Genomic DNA, 25,097 nt, shown 5'->3' with positions numbered 1-25,097 from the left:
AAATCCTGTGTAAAATAACTAAGTAGAATTAGAATGTCTACTCTGTGATTGTTTTTAGTCAGCCACATTAGTAAATCCTGTGTAAAATAACTAAGTAGAATGTCTACTCTGTGATTGTTTGTTAGCCACAATAGTAAATCCTGTGTAAAATAACTAAGTAGAATAGAATGTCTACTCTGTGATTGTTTGTTAGCCACAATAGTAAATCCTGTGTAAAATAACTAAGTAGAATGTCTACTCTGTGATTGTTTGTTAGCCACAATAGTAAATCCTGTGTAAAATAACTAAGTAGAATGTCTACTCTGTGATTGTTTGTTAGCCACAATAGTAAATCCTGTGTAAAATAACTAAGTAGAATAGATGTCTACTCTGTGATTGTTTGTTAGCCACAATAGTAAATCCTGTGTAAAATAACTAAGTAGAATTAGAATGTCTACTCTGTGATTGTTTGTTAGCCACATTAGTAAATCCTGTGTAAAATAACTAAGTAGAATTAGAATGTCTACTCTGTGATTGTTTGTTAGCCACAATAGTAAATCCTGTGTAAAATAACTAAGTAGAATGTCTACTCTGTGATTGTTTGTTAGCCACATTAGTAAATCCTGTGTAAAATAACTAAGTAGAATTAGAATGTCTACTCTGTGATTGTTTGTTAGCCACAATAGTAAATCCTGTGTAAAATAACTAAGTAGAATGTCTACTCTGTGATTGTTTGTTAGCCACATTAGTAAATCCTGTGTAAAATAACTAGGTAGAATGTCTACTCTGTGATTGTTTGTTAGCCACAATAGTAAATCCTGTGTAAAATAACTAAGTAGAATGTCTACTCTGTGATTGTTTGTTAGCCACATTAGTAAATCCTGTGTAAAATAACTAAGTAGAATTAGAATGTCTACTCTGTGATTGTTTGTTAGCCACATTAGTAAATCCTGTGTAAAATAACTAAGTAGAATTAGAATGTCTACTCTGTGATTGTTTGTTAGCCACATTAGTAAATCCTGTGTAAAATAACTAAGTAGAATGTCTACTCTGTGATTGTTTGTTAGCCACAATAGTAAAAAAATAACTAAGTAGAAATTAGAATGTCTACTCTGTGATTGTTTGTTAGCCACATTAGTAAATCCTGTGTAAAATAACTAAGTAGAATGTCTACTCTGTGATTGTTTGTTAGCCACATTAGTAAATCCTGTGTAAAATAACTAAGTAGAATTAGAATGTCTACTCTGTGATTGTTTGTTAGCCACATTAGTAAATCCTGTGTAAAATAACTAAGTAGAATTAGAATGTCTACTCTGTGATTGTTTGTTAGCCACAATAGTAAATCCTGTGTAAAATAACTAAGTAGAATGTCTACTCTGTGATTGTTTGTTAGCCACATTAGTAAATCCTGTGTAAAATAACTAAGTAGAATGTCTACTCTGTGATTGTTTGTTAGCCACATTAGTAAATCCTGTGTAAAATAACTAAGTAGAATGTCTACTCTGTGATTGTTTGTTAGCCACATTAGTAAATCCTGTGTAAAATAACTAAGTAGAATTAGAATGTCTACTCTGTGATTGTTTGTTAGCCACATTAGTAAATCCTGTGTAAAATAACTAAGTAGAATTAGAATGTCTACTCTGTGATTGTTTGTTAGCCACATTAGTAAATCCTGTGTAAAATAACTAAGTAGAATTAGAATGTCTACTCTGTGATTGTTTGTTAGCCACATTAGTAAATCCTGTGTAAAATAACTAAGTAGAATGTCTACTCTGTGATTGTTTGTTAGCCACATTAGTAAATCCTGTGTAAAATAACTAAGTAGAATGTCTACTCTGTGATTGTTTGTTAGCCACAATAGTAAATCCTGTGTAAAATAACTAAGTAGAATGTCTACTCTGTGATTGTTTGTTAGCCACAATAGTAAATCCTGTGTAAAATAACTAAGTAGAATGTCTACTCTGTGATTGTTTGTTAGCCACAATAGTAAATCCTGTGTAAAATAACTAAGTAGAATGTCTACTCTGTGATTGTTTGTTAGCCACAATAGTAAATCCTGTGTAAAATAACTAAGTAGAATGTCTACTCTGTGATTGTTTGTTAGCCACAATAGTAAATCCTGTGTAAAATAACTAAGTAGAATGTCTACTCTGTGATTGTTTGTTAGCCACATTAGTAAATCCTGTGTAAAATAACTAAGTAGAATGTCTACTCTGTGATTGTTTGTTAGCCACATTAGTAAATCCTGTGTAAAATAACTAAGTAGAATGTCTACTCTGTGATTGTTTGTTAGCCACATTAGTAAATCCTGTGTAAAATAACTAAGTAGAATGTCTACTCTGTGATTGTTTGTTAGCCACATTAGTAAATCCTGTGTAAAATAACTAAGTAAATTAAGTCTACTCTGTGATTGTTTGTTAGCCACAATAGTAAATCCTGTGTAAAATAACTAAGTAGAATGTCTACTCTGTGATTGTTTGTTAGCCACAATAGTAAATCCTGTGTAAAATAACTAAGTAGAATGTCTACTCTGTGATTGTTTGTTAGCCACAATAGTAAATCCTGTGTAAAATAACTAAGTAGAATGTCTACTCTGTGATTGTTTGTTAGCCACAATAGTAAATCCTGTGTAAAATAACTAAGTAGAATGTCTACTCTGTGATTGTTTGTTAGCCACATTAGTAAATCCTGTGTAAAATAACTAAGTAGAAATGTCTACTCTGTGATTGTTTGTTAGCCACAATAGTAAATCCTGTGTAAAATAACTAAGTAGAATGTCTACTCTGTGATTGTTTGTTAGCCACATTAGTAAATCCTGTGTAAAATAACTAAGTAGAATGTGTCTACTCTGTGATTGTTTGTTAGCCACATAGTAAATCCTGTGTAAAATAACTAAGTAGAATGTCTACTCTGTGATTGTTTGTTAGCCACAATAGTAAATCCTGTGTAAAATAACTAAGTAGAATGTCTACTCTGTGATTGTTTGTTAGCCACATTAGTAAATCCTGTGTAAAATAACTAAGTAGAATTAGAATGTCTACTCTGTGATTGTTTGTTAGCCACATTAGTAAATCCTGTGTAAAATAACTAAGTAGAATGTCTACTCTGTGATTGTTTGTTAGCCACAATAGTAAATCCTGTGTAAAATAACTAAGTAGAATGTCTACTCTGTGATTGTTTGTTAGCCACAATAGTAAATCCTGTGTAAAATAACTAAGTAGAATTAGAATGTCTACTCTGTGATTGTTTGTTAGCCACAATAGTAAATCCTGTGTAAAATAACTAAGTAGAATGTCTACTCTGTGATTGTTTGTTAGCCACAATAGTAAATCCTGTGTAAAATAACTAAGTAGAATGTCTACTCTGTGATTGTTTGTTAGCCACATTAGTAAATCCTGTGTAAAATAACTAAGTAGAATTAGAATGTCTACTCTGTGATTGTTTGTTAGCCACAATAGTAAATCCTGTGTAAAATAACTAAGTAGAATTAGAATGTCTACTCTGTGATTGTTTGTTAGCCACAATAGTAAATCCTGTGTAAAATAACTAAGTAGAATGTCTACTCTGTGATTGTTTGTTAGCCACAATAGTAAATCCTGTGTAAAATAACTAAGTAGAATTAGAATGTCTACTCTGTGATTGTTTGTTAGCCACATTAGTAAATCCTGTGTAAAATAACTAAGTAGAATGTCTACTCTGTGATTGTTTGTTAGCCACAATAGTAAATCCTGTGTAAAATAACTAAGTAGAATGTCTACTCTGTGATTGTTTGTTAGCCACATTAGTAAATCCTGTGTAAAATAACTAAGTAGAATTAGAATGTCTACTCTGTGATTGTTTGTTAGCCACAATAGTAAATCCTGTGTAAAATAACTAAGTAGAATGTCTACTCTGTGATTGTTTGTTAGCCACAATAGTAAATCCTGTGTAAAATAACTAAGTAGAATTAGAATGTCTACTCTGTGATTGTTTGTTAGCCACAATAGTAAATCCTGTGTAAAATAACTAAGTAGAATTAGAATGTCTACTCTGTGATTGTTTGTTAGCCACATTAGTAAATCCTGTGTAAAATAACTAAGTAGAATGTCTACTCTGTGATTGTTTGTTAGCCACATTAGTAAATCCTGTGTAAAATAACTAAGTAGAATGTCTACTCTGTGATTGTTTGTTAGCCACATTAGTAAATCCTGTGTAAAATAACTAAGTAGAATTAGAATGTCTACTCTGTGATTGTTTGTTAGCCACATTAGTAAATCCTGTGTAAAATAACTAAGTAGAATTAGAATGTCTACTCTGTGATTGTTTGTTAGCCACATTAGTAAATCCTGTGTAAAATAACTAAGTAGAATGTCTACTCTGTGATTGTTTGTTAGCCACATTAGTAAATCCTGTGTAAAATAACTAAGTAGAATGTCTACTCTGTGATTGTTTGTTAGCCACAATAGTAAATCCTGTGTAAAATAACTAAGTAGAATGTCTACTCTGTGATTGTTTGTTAGCCACAATAGTAAATCCTGTGTAAAATAACTAAGTAGAATGATCTACTCTGTGATTGTTTGTTAGCCACAATAGTAAATCCTGTGTAAAATAACTAAGTAGAATTAGAATGTCTACTCTGTGATTGTTTGTTAGCCACATTAGTAAATCCTGTGTAAAATAACTAAGTAGAATTAGAATGTCTACTCTGTGATTGTTTGTTAGCCACATTAGTAAATCCTGTGTAAAATAACTAAGTAGAATTAGAATGTCTACTCTGTGATTGTTTGTTAGCCACATTAGTAAATCCTGTGTAAAATAACTAAGTAGAATTAGAATCTACTCTGTGATTGTTTGTTAGCCACATTAGTAAATCCTGTGTAAAATAACTAAGTAGAATGTCTACTCTGTGATTGTTTGTTAGCCACATTAGTAAATCCTGTGTAAAATAACTAAGTAGAATTAGAATGTCTACTCTGTGATTGTTTGTTAGCCACATTAGTAAATCCTGTGTAAAATAACTAAGTAGAATGTCTACTCTGTGATTGTTTGTTAGCCACAATAGTAAATCCTGTGTAAAATAACTAAGTAGAATGTCTACTCTGTGATTGTTTGTTAGCCACAATAGTAAATCCTGTGTAAAATAACTAAGTAGAATGTCTACTCTGTGATTGTTTGTTAGCCACATTAGTAAATCCTGTGTAAAATAACTAAGTAGAATGTCTACTCTGTGATTGTTTGTTAGCCACAATAGTAAATCCTGTGTAAAATAACTAAGTAGAATAGAATGTCTACTCTGTGATTGTTTGTTAGCCACATTAGTAAATCCTGTGTAAAATAACTAAGTAGAATGTCTACTCTGTGATTGTTTGTTAGCCACATTAGTAAATCCTGTGTAAAATAACTAAGTAGAATTAGAATGTCTACTCTGTGATTGTTTGTTAGCCACATTAGTAAATCCTGTGTAAAATAACTAAGTAGAATTAGAATGTCTACTCTGTGATTGTTTGTTAGCCACATTAGTAAATCCTGTGTAAAATAACTAAGTAGAATTAGAATGTCTACTCTGTGATTGTTTGTTAGCCACAATAGTAAATCCTGTGTAAAATAACTAAGTAGAATTAGAATGTCTACTCTGTGATTGTTTGTTAGCCACATTAGTAAATCCTGTGTAAAATAACTAAGTAGAATGTCTACTCTGTGATTGTTTGTTAGCCACATTAGTAAATCCTGTGTAAAATAACTAAGTAGAATTAGAATGTCTACTCTGTGATTGTTTGTTAGCCACATTAGTAAATCCTGTGTAAAATAACTAAGTAGAATTAGAATGTCTACTCTGTGATTGTTTGTTAGCCACATTAGTAAATCCTGTGTAAAATAACTAAGTAGAATGTCTACTCTGTGATTGTTTGTTAGCCACATTAGTAAATCCTGTGTAAAATAACTAAGTAGAATTAGAATGTCTACTCTGTGATTGTTTGTTAGCCACATTAGTAAATCCTGTGTAAAATAACTAAGTAGAATGTCTACTCTGTGATTGTTTGTTAGCCACATTAGTAAATCCTGTGTAAAATAACTAAGTAGAATGTCTACTCTGTGATTGTTTGTTAGCCACATTAGTAAATCCTGTGTAAAATAACTAAGTAGAATGTCTACTCTGTGATTGTTTGTTAGCCACATTAGTAAATCCTGTGTAAAATAACTAAGTAGAATGTCTACTCTGTGATTGTTTGTTAGCCACAATAGTAAATCCTGTGTAAAATAACTAAGTAGAATGTCTACTCTGTGATTGTTTGTTAGCCACAATAGTAAATCCTGTGTAAAATAACTAAGTAGAATTAGAATGTCTACTCTGTGATTGTTTGTTAGCCACATTAGTAAATCCTGTGTAAAATAACTAAGTAGAATGTCTACTCTGTGATTGTTTGTTAGCCACAATAGTAAATCCTGTGTAAAATAACTAAGTAGAATGTCTCTTGTGATTGTTTGTTAGCCACTAGAATCTGGAAAACTAAGTAGAATGTCTACTCTGTGATTGTTTGTTAGCCACATTAGTAATCCTGTGTAAAATAACTAAGTAGAATGTCTACTCTGTGATTGTTTGTTAGCCACAATAGTAAATCCTTGTAAAATAACTAATAAGTTGAATGTCTACTCTGTGATTGTTTGTTAGCCACATTAGTAAATCCTGTGTAAAATAACTAAGTAGAATGTCTACTCTGTGATTGTTTGTTAGCCACATTAGTAAATCCTGTGTAAAATAACTAATTAGAATTAGAATGTCTACTCTGTGATTGTTTGTCAGCCACACATTAGTAAATCCTGTGTAAAATAACTAAGTAGAATGTCTACTCTGTGACTGTTTGTTAGCCACAATGGTAAATCCTGTGTAAAATAACTAAATAGAATTAGATTGTCTACTTTGTGGTTGCTTGTCAGCCACATTAGTAAATCCTGTGTAAAATAACTAATTAGAATTAGAATGTCTACTCTGTGATTGTTTGTTAGCCACATTAGTAAATCCTGTGTAAAATAACTAAGTAGAATGTCTACTCTGTGATTGTTTGTTAGCCACAATAGTAAATCCTGTGTAAAATAACTAAGTAGAATTAGATTGTCTACTTTGTGGTTGCTTGTCAGCCACATTAGTAAATCCTGTGTAAAATAACTAATTAGAATTAGAATGTCTACTCTGTGATTGTTTGTTAGCCACATTAGTAAATCCTGTGTAAAATAACTAAGTAGAATGTCTACTCTGTGATTGTTTGTTAGCCACAATAGTAAATCCTGTGTAAAATAACTAAGTAGAATTAGAATGTCTACTCTGTGATTGTTTGTTAGCCACATTAGTAAATCCTGTGTAAAATAACTAAGTAGAATGTCTACTCTGTGATTGTTTGTTAGCCACAATAGTAAATCCTGTGTAAAATAACTAAGTAGAATGTCTACTCTGTGATTGTTTGTTAGCCACAATAGTAAATCCTGTGTAAAATAACTAAGTAGAATTAGAATGTCTACTCTGTGATTGTTTGTCAGCCACATTAGTAAATCCTGTGTAAAATAACTAAGTAGAATTAGAATGTCTACTCTGTGATTGTTTGTTAGCCACATTAGTAAATCCTGTGTAAAATAACTAAGTAGAATGTCTACTCTGTGATTGTTTGTTAGCCACAATAGTAATTCCTGTGTAAAATAACTAGGTAGAATGTCTACTCTGTGATTGTTTGTCAGCCACATTAGTAAATCCTGTGTAAAATAAGACCGTTTTATACATTTGATATACTTATCAATTTGTAGGTTATAGTGAATGAGTAAATAAATAACGACATCGAACAGCCATATCGATTGTATAGTACTTCTATAGGAATTGATTCATATGTACAATAACATCTTCCAAGAAGACAAGAAGTAATATTGATATTGTATAACCATAATGCTGGGTATAAAATTATAAAGGTTTGTCTATGTAAATCAAAAAACATTATCCTTATGCAAGCGTTATTTACATTTGAAACCAATTAAAGTGATATGCTACGGCGATCACTCGAAGCTCTCTTTGGTAAGAGACATTTGGACCCATGTACTTTTACATTGTATATAGCTACGGTATAAAATAGTAAAGATACATGATTACACGACTTTATAAAGATCAACAATGATCACTACTCCTACAGGTAACACTAATGCTCGCTGTATGATATTGTTTAATAGGCCTTTGAATTATAGAATGTATAACAAGTTACCTGTATGAAAGTGTCCCATTGATTAACATACTTAAGGTATACCCCATCGACATGTGGTCTGGATGACACATGTTTCTGTTTATGACTCAAATTATCTACCATAATGTTCCAGATATATTTTAATATGGTCATAAATAATATTGAGTTACCAGTGTACGACTGAAGAGAAATATTAAATGGCTAATGTCCCCGTGTGCTTATATTATCACATGACCTATGTAGGCTTACATGGAGACGTACTTAACCTGTTGAATCAGGGTATACGGACTGTAGCTATAACATGTTCTTTACAAATACGTACCATGATTGAACTGTGTCAATGACGACGTCGGGAGAGGAACATTAATAGCAGGTTAAAGATGTTAGACGGGTAAATAATGTATCCATAAAGGTCATATCTACTCCAAAGAAATATTTAATCCTACGTTATAAACAAATTGTTGGTACATTAGAAACACACATACATAAGATAACCGACTTCTGGTGTGAAAACTTAACACAATGCAAAACCATATCGAGGGATGGTATTTAGAAAAGCGCACACTTATATGTGAACAATATCGCAAACCAAAATAAATGAATACAGACGTCTGAACGGAACCAACTTTGAACGGTATGGCAGGTGTTCCATCTTTTATTGGTAACATTTTTCTAAAACAATGGGGTTTGTTATTGATAATGATAGTTACGATAATTGTAGATGTGTGATGATGATGATAGTGTAAGTTACGATTACTGTAGATGTGTGATGATAATGACAGTTTCAATTACTGTAGATGTGTGATGATAATGACAGTTACTATAATTGTAGATGTGTGATGATAATGATAGTTTAAGTTACGATGACTGTAGATGTGATCTAATGTGTTTCCAGTGACTACTGTAGACGCCCCTTACTTACAGATGACGAAGGGTTGGGTACAATAGATGTATTGGAACTTTGGTAACCATGGTAGATGCGTGGTATAAAGGGGTATGGAACAACCTTGTTTTGCTTTGACGAGTTCGCTCCTCCTGATGTTGTACCTTTACAATCAGTTTATCATGTAATTATCTGAAATATATAAAGTAAGGCACTTTTACTTTCACTTTTACCTCTATCTCCGTGTTGGTGTAAGGCAATAAAGAACTGAACTGTGTTATATTACTATCAGTAATCACTATACATTTATAAATGCTTGTTTGAACTATTTACAGTGATTAATGTTATTGTGTTCGTTTAGAGTTAATCCGTTATGACAAAGGGTAATGGTATATAAAGCTAACTATACTCTATTATATATCACAATAGATGAATGACATGCTGTCAGTACAATGGAAACATAACCAGGACATGTCACGAATACAGGTAAGCACCCATGATGACTTCTGGATAGACACGCTATTAAAACCGCATAATCCGTATCTTTCAGGGTCCGTAAATCAACAAAAGAAAATTAGGCTACATATATTATAAAAAGTTATCAACTTTCCCTTAATTACACACCCAAAAAGTCCCGAGTTCAAAAGAAATTAATGATTAAAAATTCGATATCGAGAGTGTTTGAATATGCATTTTCAATCGTAGACGATCACGTGACTTTCCAGACCAAACGAAATGGCGTGCCCAGTCAAAAGTCGTTCATGTTAGCAGGAACTTCTACGGAAGAACTTTTACTTTTCATGAACAAGTGAATGTTTTGTTATGTGATGAAGTTAGAAGTTATTGTCAGTCTATTCCTTTCTAATTCAATCAAAACTTTGCATCTTAAAATAGTCAATAATGAATAATGCAATTTAACAACATGCATCACAGGCTATTGTCTCTACAGATATATGGATATTCTTATATATATGTGCAATCTGTGTATTACACAACAACAAGTTTTTTTTTATTACACATAGGGATATATTCAATCTATAGAACCAAAATCTTGAGATTTGACACTGACTCTTGACCCAAATAACCTTTGATCTAGCTCTAGACTTGTTTGCTATTTATTTTCTGTATTTGAACATTTCTAAAATGAACACTACATAATTAAACAACTCAGACAAATGACATTTATTATTTTAATTGGTTTACTGTTCATAAATTGGAATTACATCCTTGTCCCATATAAATTATTCGAAAGTTATACATACTAGGTATGTAAACATGCAATAATCATTATTATTCCTTTGATCATTTGTGTGAAGAAGAAATTAATTTGAAAATATCCTGGTGATAATAGTAAAGAATTATGCTAGGTTTGTTCTGTCCTTCCTTCTTGAAAATAATTTCTTTCTTGTTCATAATGGGTACATTACAAACAGACTTTACTTTTACTGTCAGTTTTGATCTCAGAGATACATGTATATGTTTTTCGCTTTTATTTTTTGGCGAGCTGACATCACATCTTGCCCTTCTGTCATCTGGTTGACGGTCCCATACATTCTATAAAGAAAACATGGAGTAAATGTCAGTTATGTACTTAGATAAATACTGTATACATGCATGTACATAATCTTTCAGTGTAAGCCTACATGTAAAACAAACTAGTTCCAATTGTTTTCTGTCAAACACAATTTTATAACAATTATACATCTTTTGAACACGTTTATCAAAATCAAACCTCACTAGATACTAACAAGTTAGTCATTTCTTGAATTACAGGGGTCTAGGCATTTTCATGTGAAGAATAATGGTACTAATTGGTGCCAGAATTTATGAAGCCTAAATGTATTTGACATGATATATAATACATATATTAAAAAGTCAATTACTATTCTTTACTTACACCACTTATGATGTATTGGTGTGAATTTTATATAATTAAGACCAGCAGATAGGATAACGAATACGTGACTAAGTGACTGTAAGTCTTACACACACGAGCACTGATGAAGTAAGTTTGAAAGTGGCTTCTTTAATACAGTAATATCCATAGTATACAGTAAAAGGATATATATCACTGATATACATAAATAGACAAATATATATCGGAAAAGATATCACACTCCTGACGCTGTAAGCCTGTAACAGTAGCTACATGAATATCGTACATGTATAACACTGAAGAATGCGATCATCTTTTAAGGAAACGCGTATAATACGACTTTATTAATGCTTCTGTTGTAATCCAAGATTAATTATGTTCCTCAATTTATCAACACTTTTCCTGATTTCTAATCTCTATTTTACTATGGTACCAATTCCAAAAAGCGACCAAACACTTATAGAATATAACTGTTACCCCTTCGGGGCCCCACTCACCTTATAGAGACGAAGAGAAGTCAGTTTATGTGGTTTTGGTAGATCATTCATAAACCATAGTTGTTGTCATAGCTCGAATTCGTTTCCATATAATGATCTCAGCAATTCACAACATTTCTTAGTTTAAATAATTTCCTTATTCACTTCGAATCAGCAGTTGATTCTAAGCCGGCGAGCTTTCACTGCAAAGCTCGCTCCATTGCGGTAAACAACTTTTATTTCCGGACATGCACAAAGTAGCATTTCTAAGCTTTGGAGACGTTCACTTTTGACTTTCTGTCGGACCGCGCATAGCTCTAAAATAAAATTTTGTATATTTATATCTTTCGACCTCTTAACTTTATAGACTTGTAATTTGGGGAAAGTTCAAAACTTTTTAGGGCTTTTACACCATATCTTGTCATTGTTTGTTTTACGGACCCTGAAAGATACGGATCATGCGGCTTTAATGTAATGGTATAACACATGTAGTTGAAACTCATGGTGTATATTGACCTTAAAAGAAATGTTTTAAGGAAGGAATCTTCTAATAATTCATTCGTTAATCATTTAAAATTGAAGCTATTCACGTGTTCCTTTGATATTGTATCGCACTGCATGCATAGCCTTGCGATGTGTGTTCACCGTGCAATTATATCTCAGTATAACACAGTCATACAATATACTATAATGATTTTAACTAATTGATATAATTGACAATATGTACAGAGATCACTCCTTTGTGAAGACACAATGCTAAAGAAGGAGATTACTTTTTATATAATTTATACACATATGTATAATTGCCGTAGAGTAGTTCTTACATTTATAAATCTATTTTAATTTTGAAATGAAGCATTTGCACTATAGTGTATATATGTGGGATTTGAGAGCGAAATAAGAATGTAATAATAGTTTAAAATATAAAACATTTTCTGTGGATTTCTTTTTCATTTTCTTAACAGGACAGGGATGATGAGCTTGGTTTTGTCTCTACACACTTCCACGAATTTTATTGCGAGAACTTTGACGAGGAAGATGGTCAGGAGGAAATGTTGGCTAATACAAAATTGTAAGATTCCGACAGTACAATAATATATTGTTTTTTATTTGTCATTTCCCGAATTTCACATAACTATTAGACTGTATCATTGAAAATGCTTATTTCTGATTAACTTTATCTTGATATAAGTGTATTTGACTTTTTCGTTCAATGTTTGCAATAAGTTGAGTGTACATGGATCGCCCTCATACGAACTTTTTTAACTGATGTGGGTAACTTTTTCAGCATGTCGTCCAATTGGAACTAGGACTGTGTTAGCTTTCTACATGTATTGTCTTTCAGATGCAAGTGCGGGCATACCTATGTTGAACATCAGACTAATTACAGTAAGTATATACTAATACATATCAACAGGGAAACTATCGTCATGACCTTTACATATAATGCATCCGGTTTGATGACAACATGACCAATGTAACAGTGGTTAAATGCACTTATATAGTAGATATGTATGCTACGTTATAACGAACATCTAAGATTAAACACATATGTGACACTTTTAACGATTCTATTCCGTCTTACGTAATAATACTTAAAGATATAATGTTCATCGTTGATGGTAATCTATGTTACTTATATAAACTCATTCACCTTTATTATCCAAGCAGTGTGCGATGTTTTATACAGAGATAATCGTTTGGTATGTTAGTGATGGTAATCTATGTTACTTATATAAACTCATTCACCTTTATTATCCAAGCAGTGTGTGATGTTTTATAGAGAGATATCCCTTTGGTAGGTTAGTGATGATAATCTATGTTACTTATATAAACTAATTCACCTTTATTATCCAAGCAGTGTGTGATGTTTTATACAGAGATAATCGTTTGGTATGTTAGTGATGGTAATCTATGTTACTTATATAAACTCATTCACCTTTATTATCCAAGCAGTGTGTGATGTTTTATAGAGAGATATCCCTTTGGTAGGTTAGTGATGATAATCTATGTTACTTTTACAAACTAATTCACCTATATTATCCAAGCAGTGTGTGATGTTTTATAGGCAGATATCCCTTTGGTAGGTTAGTGATGGTAATCTATGTTACTTATATAAACTCATTCACCTTTATTATCCAAGCAGTGTGTGATGTTTTATAGAGAGATATCCCTTTGGTAGGTTAGTGATGATAATCTATGTTACTTATATAAACTCATTCACCTTTATTATCCAAGCAGTGTGTGATGTTTTATACAGAGATAATCGTTTGGTATGTTAGTGATGGTAATCTATGTTACTTATATAAACTCATTCACCTTTATTATCCAAGCAGTGTGTGATGTTTTATAGAGAGATAATTGTTTGGTATGTTAGTGATGGTAATCTATGTTACTTATATAAACTCATTCACCTTTATTATCCAAGCAGTGTGTGATGTTTTATAGAGAGATAATTGTTTGGTATGTTAGTGATGGTAATCTATGTTACTTATATAAGCTCATTCACCTTTATTATCCGAGCAGTGTGTGATGTTTTATACAGAGATAATCGTTTGGTAGGTTAGTGATGATAATCTATGTTACTTATATAAACTCATTCACCTTTATTATCCAAGCAGTGTGTGATGTTTTATACAGAGATAATCGTTTGGTATGTTAGTGATGATAATCTATGTTACTTATATAAACTCATTCACCTTTATTATCCAAGCAGTGTGTGATGTTTTATACAGAGATAATCGTTTGGTATGTTAGTGATGGTAATCTATGTTACTTATATAAACTCATTCACCTTTATTATCCAAGCAGTGTGTGATGTTTTATAGGCAGATATCCCTTTGGTAGGTTAGTGATGGTAATCTATGTTACTTATATAAGCTCATTCACCTTTATTATCCAAGCAGTGTGTGATGTTTTATACAGAGATAATCGTTTGGTATGTTAGTGATGGTAATCTATGTTACTTATATAAACTCATTCACCTTTATTATCCAAGCAGTGTGTGATGTTTTATACAGAGAACTTCCGTTGGTATGTTAGTGTTATTCACTATTTCCTTTACAGGGCCTGGGTTATTCCGTAACTCGTTATGCTGTGGCAGGAGGCCAATAAATCAGTATAGTTCACTCAAGGTATGTAATACATCAAACATCATGTATTTCGTATACCTTCGACATTGCAAAACCAAAATGCCCTTTTAAAAGCAAGTTTAAAAAAATCTATTTCATCATTTTCATCATTACCATCATCATCAGCATCACAACCTCCTCACAAATATTGTCATCGTCTTCAGCATATTATCATTATAACATCATATATTTATCATTTGATCATCATCATCGGTCATCATCCTTTTCATCGTACCATTCATCTTTTAAAATATTATTTGATAATATCAATATAAACTTCTTGACCGTCATCATCAATCAATCATCGTGACAAACATGGACATACAACCACACGAACAACACTCACTCACACACATGTACACAAACATATGCATGCACACAGAGAAACAAGGAGTCGAAAGCATTGCATTTTCCCCCGTGCCCCGCAGTTGGTATAAAAACAAAATATATCAAGGTAAAGTAGCAATTATTTAAGTATATTTACATTCCGTGTTACAATCGCCTATATACCACTAGTATACCAAATTGTAGTATATAAGAGTATGTCTGCAATTTACAGTGATGAGATCTCGGTGTAGGAATACATAGGCCATGGGCTAGGAGGGTCCCACATGCACCCCCCAACCTCCGAACCAATATTTTTCTGAACCCTTATGACCCACTGATCACAAATCAAAATGTTAACATTGCATAAGTTGGGATGAACGTCCGGATATGACGTCATCATAATGGTCGCCATCTCAAATTTCACTAAAAAATATAAAAAAATAGTCAAAACATTGATATTTTTCACCCGAAGTAGACAAATGAGGTATCAAAATGACCACAATAGAACACTTAAAACATATCAGGACCAAATAACCAAATAAATGTAGTGATTGTTACGCAGGAAGTGAAAAAATAGGATTTTAAGCTCAAAAATGGTGATTTTTTAGTAAATTTTTCATATTTGCTTGACGCAGCAAAAATGTTTTCCAACCGCAAACTATTATTTCTAGTTAGTTTTTTGTCCACTTATCAATCAGTTAAAAAGCAAGAAAAAAAACCCAATGTTAACATTGTATAAGTTCCGGTTATGACATCATCAAAATGGCCGCCATCACGAATTTCACTTAAATGAAAAAATATTCATAACATTGACATTTTTCAACTGAAGTAGACAAATGAGGTATCAAAATGACCATAATAGACCAAAAAGTACATATCAGGACCAATACATCCAATATATGTAGCAATTTGTACGTAGGAAATGAAAAAATAAGATTTTAAACTCAAAAATGGTAATTTTTCAGCAAATTTTTCATATTTGTCTTCATAGAGCAAAAATGTTTCCCAACAACAACAAATCATTATTCGTAATCAGTTATTTGATCTCTTATCAATCAATAAATCAATGAAAACACCAACAAAAATTAAAATATATAGAAATGCAAAAGATAATTATTGTTATACCCTCATTAGGTTTACAAAACATCACCAGATGCGTATAATGGGCATATGCTATTTTTCGAACTCGAAACCGCTGACGCTGACCAGCGTCTCAAAAATAATTATTACAGCACAACACCTACTGATAGAGTAACAAATGTAACCTAAGCCTGTGTTTCTGTTTATATCATTTTCCAGAACGTTTGTGGCTTTAAAAATGAGAACATTCATTGTTTATTTCCTATGCATAGCATAGGCAAAATGTTAGATGGTTACTACAGTGTCACATATTTCTTTCACTGGTTCTTAATGATAACCATTATCATTGTACGTGCTTTCTCGCCCACTGCTCCATCCACTTAAGAGACTCGGCATGTCTGGTAGCTTGTAGTCCAAATTATCAGAATAATCGAGATATCAGTATCAAATTCGTCGAAAGCCATAACGTTGTCTTCAATGTCGATGAGCAGATGTGACAGTACATTACCAGTGTTGTTCTAGCCTGGCATCTTTCATAACCCATCCTTGGCCAGAGTTCATATCAGGAACAATAGGTTCGGAGATGTGGGATCTCCCTCAGATTCTAACATATCGTATATACTGTTCCAGACTTCTTCGGCATAATGGAAACTACACCAGATCCACATTATTCGAATGGTGGAGTTGGTTCTCCTTAGCACATAGCTCCATAATTTGTATGAAGTACCATTCATTAATTTAGTGGACCCTCGTGCGCCCATAAATGGCACAGGTGATATCATCGAGGTCATTAACGAGGCCATTAATGTTAAATGTTTTTCATTGGTCTGGCTTTTCCCACTCCCTTGAAGGTGCTGGTTGTGTCACATCTGGTGTATGCGTAAAGAGAACATTGAAGACTCTCCAGAAATAAAATTTTCTACAGTGCTTTTCAGACTTGGCAAATAGTGAAACTTCACTGCAGACCTCATTTATGACCTCAAATAATCCACCTGTGCCATCTATGGTCACTGAAGGTTCACAAGAATGAGGAATTGTGCTTCATACGAAATAAGGAGAATCAGCTCAAACCTTCGCAGAATGTGGATCTGATAGTCTGGAACATCATATACGATATTTGAATCACAAGGTTGGAAACAGGAAGAGCTCCTACATCCCTGACACTGATGTCTCTTATGTTAACTGTGGCCATGGACGGTTGACAAGCTACAACCACGATGGCAATCCGGTCATGTAATGTCACATCAGCTCATCACTCGTTGAACTAATGAAAGAAATATGTGACTCTGTTAAGTAACCATCTGACATTTCCTGACGTTATAAACACAGGGAATAACACTGGATGTGCTCATTCTAAAAGGCACAAAACGTTTCGGAAAGTGTCATGGTATTTACGGTATGACAGAATTACCTCAGTTTTAATTTGATACCATATAGCTATTAGTTGGCATTTTGCTGTAATAATTCAGTTTGAGACGCTACTAGTGTACAACATTTCGAACATGAAAGTGAATTATTTTGAAGTCCCACTTAGATATTCAGCCAACCTAAAATTCTTTGTTAAGATTTAAATTTTCAATAGCCACTATTATATTCAGGAAATTCTAAGACACCAGGAAACTGTATAGTCTCGGCGGTTTGGGAAAAATACACTATCATATGACCTGTATATGCAAACGGTGATGCTTTGTAAACCAAATGATGGTATAACAATAATTCTCTTTTGCATTTCTATATATTTTGTTGTTGTTTTTACTGATTGACAAGAGATCAAATAACTGATTACGATCAATAATAATTGTTGGGAAACATTTTTGCTGCATGAAGACAAATATGAAAAATTTGCTGAAAAATTACCATTTTTGAGGTTAAAATCTTATTTTTCATTTCCTACGTACAAATCGCTACATATATTGGATGATTTGGTTCTGATATGTATTTTTTGTTCTATTGTGGTTATTTTGATACCTCATTTGTCTACTTCATTAGTTGAAAAATGTCAATGTTAAGAATATTTTTCATTTTTTAGTGAAATTCGTGATGGCGGCCATCATGATGACGACATAAGCGGAACTTATACAATGTTAACATTGTTTTTTTTTCTTGTTTTTGTTTAAACTGATTTATAAGTGGACAAAAATCTAATTAGAAATAATAGTTTGCGGTTGGAAAACGTTTTTGTTGCGTCAAGCAAAATATGAAAAATTTACTAAAAAATTACCATTTTTGAGCTTAAAATCCTATTTTTTTACTTCCTGCGTAGCAATCACTACATATATTTGGTTATTTGGTCCTGATATGTTTTTAGTGTTCTATTGTGGTCATTTTGATACCTCATTTGTCTACTTCGGTTGAAAAAATATCAATGTTATGACTATTTTTTCATTTTTTAGTGAAATTTGAGATGGAGGTCATCTTGATGACGTCATAACCGGAAGTTCATCCCAACTTATCCAATGTTAACATTTTGATTAGTGATCAGTGGGTCATAAGGGTTAAGAAAAATATTCGTACGGAGGTTTGGGGGGTGAGTGGGGGGCATGTGGGACCCTCCTAGCCCATGGCCTAACAGACAAAGTAAACAAACATGGCCGCCAGTAAACAATAAACAAAGCTAGTAGCCTATAATCACATAGGATTTGTATTCGAAATAATCAAACTTTAAATTCAAAATGTTGGCATTTATGAAAATTAAATGAAAATTAAGACGAAAACATTTAAAATTGCAGTAATTGATATTTGGACGCTTAAATATTAAAATACCAAATTGATTAAAACGTCATAAAAACGTTGTCCAGCGTCTTCGAACGTCGTCTGCTACTGTGTCCGGAACACCGGAAGAAACTAAAATCACTTTGATTGGAGACAGTCGGGCAACACAAGGAAAAATACATCATGGGGCTTAAGAGTTTTTCAAGGTACCTGGTAAGCGTTTGACTGTCTGAAGTAGAATTACGCCGTGTAATTTCGAGATAAACTCAGCTTAAACTAATGGAATGTTCAACTTAATTTAGGAATAATCACATCGTTTGAGCTTTACACAGCATAAATAATTACTCAGCAATACTGATTCCGGAATGACTGCTTCCGAGAACAGAAATTAAATTGTAGTGTTGTGAATTGATGATAAAAGGGGAATAACCCTTACAGTAGACAACATCACTGCGAGCGTCTTGGGGGAGGCCCTCGGCATGGTATTTTGCCGAAGCTAGGCTAGACCGAAGAAAAACGACGACAGTGCTAATGAGAACCAACTTTATCACAAGAACTCTTTGATTAATATCGACAGATATCTGACAGACTGATAAAAACATAGAGTTCATAAAAGCGAAAGCAGGCACACTCAAACAAACAACACTATCATAGAAAAGTAAGATTTAAATAAGATTGCATCTTAACTTTCTATTGGCACGAAAAATCCCATTATCCTACGTCAAAATATGTGGTTTAAATATATTACGTTGTTCACTTTGTCTCTCGCAGAATAGAATTCCATCATCAGCTATATCTCCTCAGCAGCGTCTTTCCCAAACCGCTGATTTGAAACTGCATCACTACTATTGTAGGGTATCTACATTGCGCGATATTAACTGTCACATCAAGATATATAATGTTTAAATAATTTGAAAGTGTATGTTATTTTGAAGGTTTTTACGTATTATTACTAAAATAAAGTTTGATGTGGTATAAAATATACTCTTGATTATTTTCTTAATGATACCACGATGAACTATATTATATCTGGAAAATATTCGCTGTTCCATTAATTGTACGTGCTGACGTCAGCGATGTGACGAGCTGCAAATTTAAACGCATTATCAGCGACGTTTCTTCAAAAAATAGTTGAATGTAAATATGAGCAATAAACAGTTACCAAATTGTAGTATATAGTCAATATGAATACAATTTGGGCGACATACAATTTATCTGTCACCCAAATTGTATTCATATTGACTATATACTACAATTTGGTAACTGTTTATTGCTTAAATAACTTTAAATGCATGCGAGTATTGCAAAACTGAACAAATATAAGCAGGTAAGAAAAAGAAACTGTAATTTAGTATTGTTGACCGAGTTTCCATTGTGACAGAAAAATTCCAAACATTGAATGTCCGTAACAACAAAAGGCACAACTACTAAGGCACTAGTATGATATTTACAATAAGTTTCATGGAGCTACGTTGAACGGTTGTGAAGTTGCAGCCCGGAAACAAAATGAAAGAGTAACTTGGTATATTTGACTAAGTTTCCATGGTAACAGAAAAAAACCCACCTAACATGGAAGGTCTGCAATAACAAAAAGCACAACTAGGGCACTTGTCTGATGTATACAGAAAGTTTTATGGAGCTGCGTTGAACGGTTTTTGAATTATAGTCCTGAAAAGAATCCTGGACGGACGGACTGAGACCAAAACAATATCCCCGCAAACGCGTTTTCCGGGGGATAACAAGAGACATTGCATAGAAAAAGTACTGCATGTGTATGTGAAGAATATAAAGGCACAAGAGGTGTAGAGGAGAGGAGGGGAAAGGGGGTGAGAGATTCAATCACTGTAAAGTTAATTTATTTATAGGAAGGACAGTGAATATTTTATTTTGATGGATGTAAACATAAGATTTCGGCACTGACAGGTTCAAAAGGAAATATAATCAAGAGTGAAAATGTTTGTAGTAACGGATCTGTTAAAGGTGTATGGTATATAACTTTCGTTCTTTTTGTCAAAGTGAAAACTGTTTAAGTGTTATACTCATTTCTCTCCGTCTGTCTGAAGTTTAATCTAATTTTACCACTTTTTACAATGTTGCAGCATTGGAAGTATTTTCAATTTTTAAAGCAAAGCATCTTTTAACGAGTACACGTGAAAAATAGGGTCTAAAGATGCCGAATCATCCCGAACTCTTCCGAACATCGTCGGACATTCTCGAAGTAACACGAGAGTTGTGAAACCTAGAGAAAATGTCAACAATTTTTCATAAACAAAACATGTGGTCGACCTCAGCAGACTGAATCTACAAAGAAAATAAAACTCGCATATTACAATAATTGATACACACAATATTTAATGTCATTGTGTGAATTAGATACTTTGAATACTCACTCTGTTGACATATACCAGCATTCTTTGCTCATATCAGCCAGAAGGAAAACGTAAACAAACACATGTGCGCTTACGCTAGTTACCTGTCTCACCACGTGTAGGCCGTGTCGACGTCAGTCACGTGAGTGATAGAACTCGGAATTTCCGACAAAACTCGATAGTACTGAACATGACGTTGATAGAAGGAGTTTTACTCAAAACCATGAATATATGATCTCTCTTATAGGCCGACATATGTTTTTGGGGATTTAATAATCAAGTTACATGTCCACGTTCAAATAGCAAGTGTTTAATCGACATATTGTTACAGTGAAATTTGCATGAAATATAACTTTAAGAATGATATGGTTTTAAATCTATTTATTTTATGTTTGAATTTATTTTATGAAAATATGAATATACTAAGATAAAATAACTTACCATACCTCTGTGAGTCCCATTGTCTCATTCACACTTTTATCCTTTATCACCATTTCTTCTAAACTTATATTTGATTGACATTTATATGCCTATTAGCTACATGAATGATAAGTGATGAATCCATATAACTGGCATAGCATGATGGATATCTTGACTACAATTATTTCCATTGTTTATTCAGTATGTCCAAGTGAGTACTCGAGATGATCTTGGAAAGGTCTTCCAACACTTTTCAAAATACTGGAAGATTAAAGAGGCTGGTTTGGTTATATCAGTTGTCGGTGACGAAATTCCAAAATATCTTTGGAGGAATTTTCAGTCGAAACTAGTCCAGGTAAGCATCGTTATCTGTTTGATTAAAGAACATATATTCCTTCTGAACAGTGTAATGAGTTAATTATGTGTAAGTGATATGTAGGTTTTGTTCTTATATTATTTGTTTGACTGTATAGCTTTATGTTTTGTGTTTTACTTATGTTTACAATTTAGATGTTGGTATTTGAGTGTTCAAGAAGTAATAATAGAAAACAAATCAAATCGAAGTACAAAAATATGGTTCAAGATAATGCATATTGTCACCTATGAAGTCATGTTTTGTGAGCTTTTTATAATTATATTTACCTATTTAAGATACATTACTAAAACTTCTACAGGATGTAGGCCTCTTTGTTAAAAAGTCTTTTGAACTGAGGAAAGCTGGCTTGATAAATGGTTAAGTTGTTGTTTTGATCTTCAGTGTGTTATGTACATGTATGTTTTGCTATCGATCCCTTTTGTATGGATGTAAAGAAGCAATAAAGTTGAATTCAATTGTGATTTAAATGTGTCATATAATGACTATAGTTTTCACGAGATGCAGAAGCGATTTTTATGACGTCTGGTTTATGTAGATGTATTATCATGTCTGTAGGTATGTTTGTAATTATTTTTAGCTGATAAATTTACGTGATATGATTTCAACGTATCACATGAATTTCCCAATAAGTGACATTGAAAGCCTTTTTCACAGTTTTCCCGCGATGCTGACGCGATGGTGATGACGTCGGGTCTAGATGAGGGTATCTCCACGTCTGTGGATAAAGTGTTCAGTAAGATGGACCAGTCCTATAAACAACGCAAGGTGCCCGTCATTGGTCTGTCTCCCTGGAACATGGTCAAACATAAACACAGGCTCATGGCCGACCCCAGAACATTCACGGTTTGTACAGTTCTCTGTGACGTTTTATGGAACTATCTATTCAATATAATCCAGAATAAGTAATGGAATTATCCGACATCATTTAAAAAGATATTTTCCATCGTCTCATGTGTCACTCTGTAAAGATTACAGTGTCAATATTTAAGATAGTATGTCTATATATAGAGAGAGTACAAACAATGATAAAATGGAATGAGATCTGGATAAAATGAAACAAATAAAATGTAAAACAACAAGTGTTACTTGTAGGGATCCTCGTATAAACGGAGAAACGTCGCTGAAGAGATCCCTATCCGAGGTGACACCCGACTGAGTCAGGGAGTGGGCTACCATCTGTTTGTGGACTTCCCTCACGATAAGTCGGCCAGGTACTACACTGACACCTGTGTGGGGGCATACAAGGAGGAGGTGATGCAGTACCGGCACAAGATAGAACAGAAACTAATGCAACTCAACGAGAACGAACACACAGGTAAAGCCTACTTTACACAGAGTTGTTTTGTAAATACCGTATTTAAAAGATGGCCAAATAGCGATATTATCCACACAGAGTTGTTTTGTAAATACCGTATTTAAAAGATGGCCAAATAGCGATATTATCCAGCGTGAAGTTCCATAATGCAGTAAGTTGCCGTAATGCATCAAAACGATATTAATTCAGAATATTCTAAATATCGTCCCATCTGATTTCAGAAAATGTCATTATGGCCTTCATGTATAGCATACAACTCCATTGGTACAACAATTACACTGAATACATCTTGATCGTTCCAACTGATATCATTTTGATACATTAATTCACGATGATGAAACACTTATATATCTTGAGGCTATACTATATATTTGGTGTCGGTCTCATTGTTAATTATCTGACCTTCAAACTAAAATTATATTTTTACATACAGTAACTTTTGAGGAAAAGGGGCTATAACTCTTTTACAGTAATCGGGCATTTTTCAATTATTATTAAAACTATCACCTTCAAATGTTCACGATATAATTCTGATAATCTACGTTTTGTGACATGTAAAGAGTGTTGCGCTGTATTCTTCAGAAGTTATTTTATCAAGGTTTATACGAAACAGGTTTGTCAAATATTGCTCCTAAACTTTAGGAGATAGAAATTCGGTAATACTTTCAAAATATCCGGAAATTAGCCAGAATTTTACATAATAACATATCACAACAAATTAAAACTAAAGGTATCTTCAAGTATATTGTAAGTATATATATGTATACATATAAATACTTTCTAAGAAAGAATTATTATTCCCCTAGCTACCCCCTTAATCTACAGAGTTTATCTGAGAGGCTAAATGGGTCATAGAAAGGCTGATAATTTTTAATGTTTCCCTTTTGGGATTTTGATTTTTTTTTAAATTTCAATACATCATTTAATTCATACAAAGGAGTAAGACAAATACATAGTTGCCTTTGTTGCAATTAGTTTAAGGTTGAGTATGGCTAGATTATCCTTAACCTCTATATCCATTTCTCTGCAGAAGATCACCAGCAGTTATCCGCACCAGTAGTCATCGTCCTCGCAGGAGGAAATGAGTCGACCTTGACCTATATTGACCTCGCCTTGAAGGCAAACCTGCCGGTGTTGGTGATAAAGGGAACTGACGGCCTGGCAAGATTCATCTCAAACGCAAATAATCCAAGTCTTGATTTAGAGCAAGTATTTCTAATACCAGCATTTTCCTTCGATGGCATTTGAGACAAGGATTTTTTTTTCTGACAAAATCTGACATGTAATTGTCCGTTAATGCCGATTTTTTTTTTATAAAAACCATAATATTTAACTCCTAAAAAATACGAAACGAAAAAAATAGCGTACTCACCGACAGACTTATATTGACGTAACATTCGCCAGAAGTTGGAACTCATGTCGTTTTAATAAAATAATCAATATAGCAAACTTTAGATTATCAACATTTCGTCGACGGTACGCATATCAATAAACACCTCCAATATCTAGAGTTACCCTTCTTTGCTTATGTTATATATTGTAATGCACACTAATAAACGTTGTTGCAGCAAAGCAACTATAATACATAAATAAATGGGTTTCATCATGTGTTTGTAGAGATTTACAGGATGAATTTTTCCATGACATTTCGTTGTCCGGTAGAACCTTCACAGGAACTGAGAAGACCCGAATTTCAAATCAACTTCAGGAATTATCAGAAAATCTCCGACACGTAAGTGTTATCAATAAATATCAAACCAAAGTTTACAATACACATTGAGATTAAAACCTTTAATTGTTGATGAGTGTTGCGTAGGTGTTATCAATAACAATTATACAAAAGTTTACGATTGAGATTAAAAACGTGTATAGTTGATGAGTGTTACGTAGGCTTTATTACCTAAAATATTTTCTGTCTTTGTCCTAATTCGCTATATTACATGTTATTTTGTTTA

General features: G+C 32.9%; 1 protein-coding gene across 1 annotated transcript in view; it reads left to right on the top strand.

Annotated features, from left to right (window-relative positions):
• The window catches only part of LOC138334249 (transient receptor potential cation channel subfamily M member 8-like), a 55,507-nt gene that overhangs the window by 5,211 nt on the left and 25,199 nt on the right, over positions 1-25,097 (top strand). Inside the window, exons 2-10 of the mRNA XM_069282870.1 lie at positions 9,490-9,546; positions 12,378-12,484; positions 12,758-12,801; positions 14,479-14,546; positions 21,654-21,806; positions 22,482-22,670; positions 22,920-23,142; positions 24,173-24,347; positions 24,760-24,874. Of these exons, the coding sequence (XP_069138971.1) occupies positions 9,490-9,546; positions 12,378-12,484; positions 12,758-12,801; positions 14,479-14,546; positions 21,654-21,806; positions 22,482-22,670; positions 22,920-23,142; positions 24,173-24,347; positions 24,760-24,874 (1,131 nt within the window). The remainder of the gene's footprint in view (positions 1-9,489; positions 9,547-12,377; positions 12,485-12,757; positions 12,802-14,478; positions 14,547-21,653; positions 21,807-22,481; positions 22,671-22,919; positions 23,143-24,172; positions 24,348-24,759; positions 24,875-25,097) is intronic.

Source organism: Argopecten irradians, chromosome 11, assembly GCF_041381155.1.
Source record: "Argopecten irradians isolate NY chromosome 11, Ai_NY, whole genome shotgun sequence".
NCBI lineage: Eukaryota > Metazoa > Mollusca > Bivalvia > Pectinida > Pectinidae > Argopecten > Argopecten irradians.
This window is presented reverse-complemented; position numbering and strand designations above follow the sequence as displayed.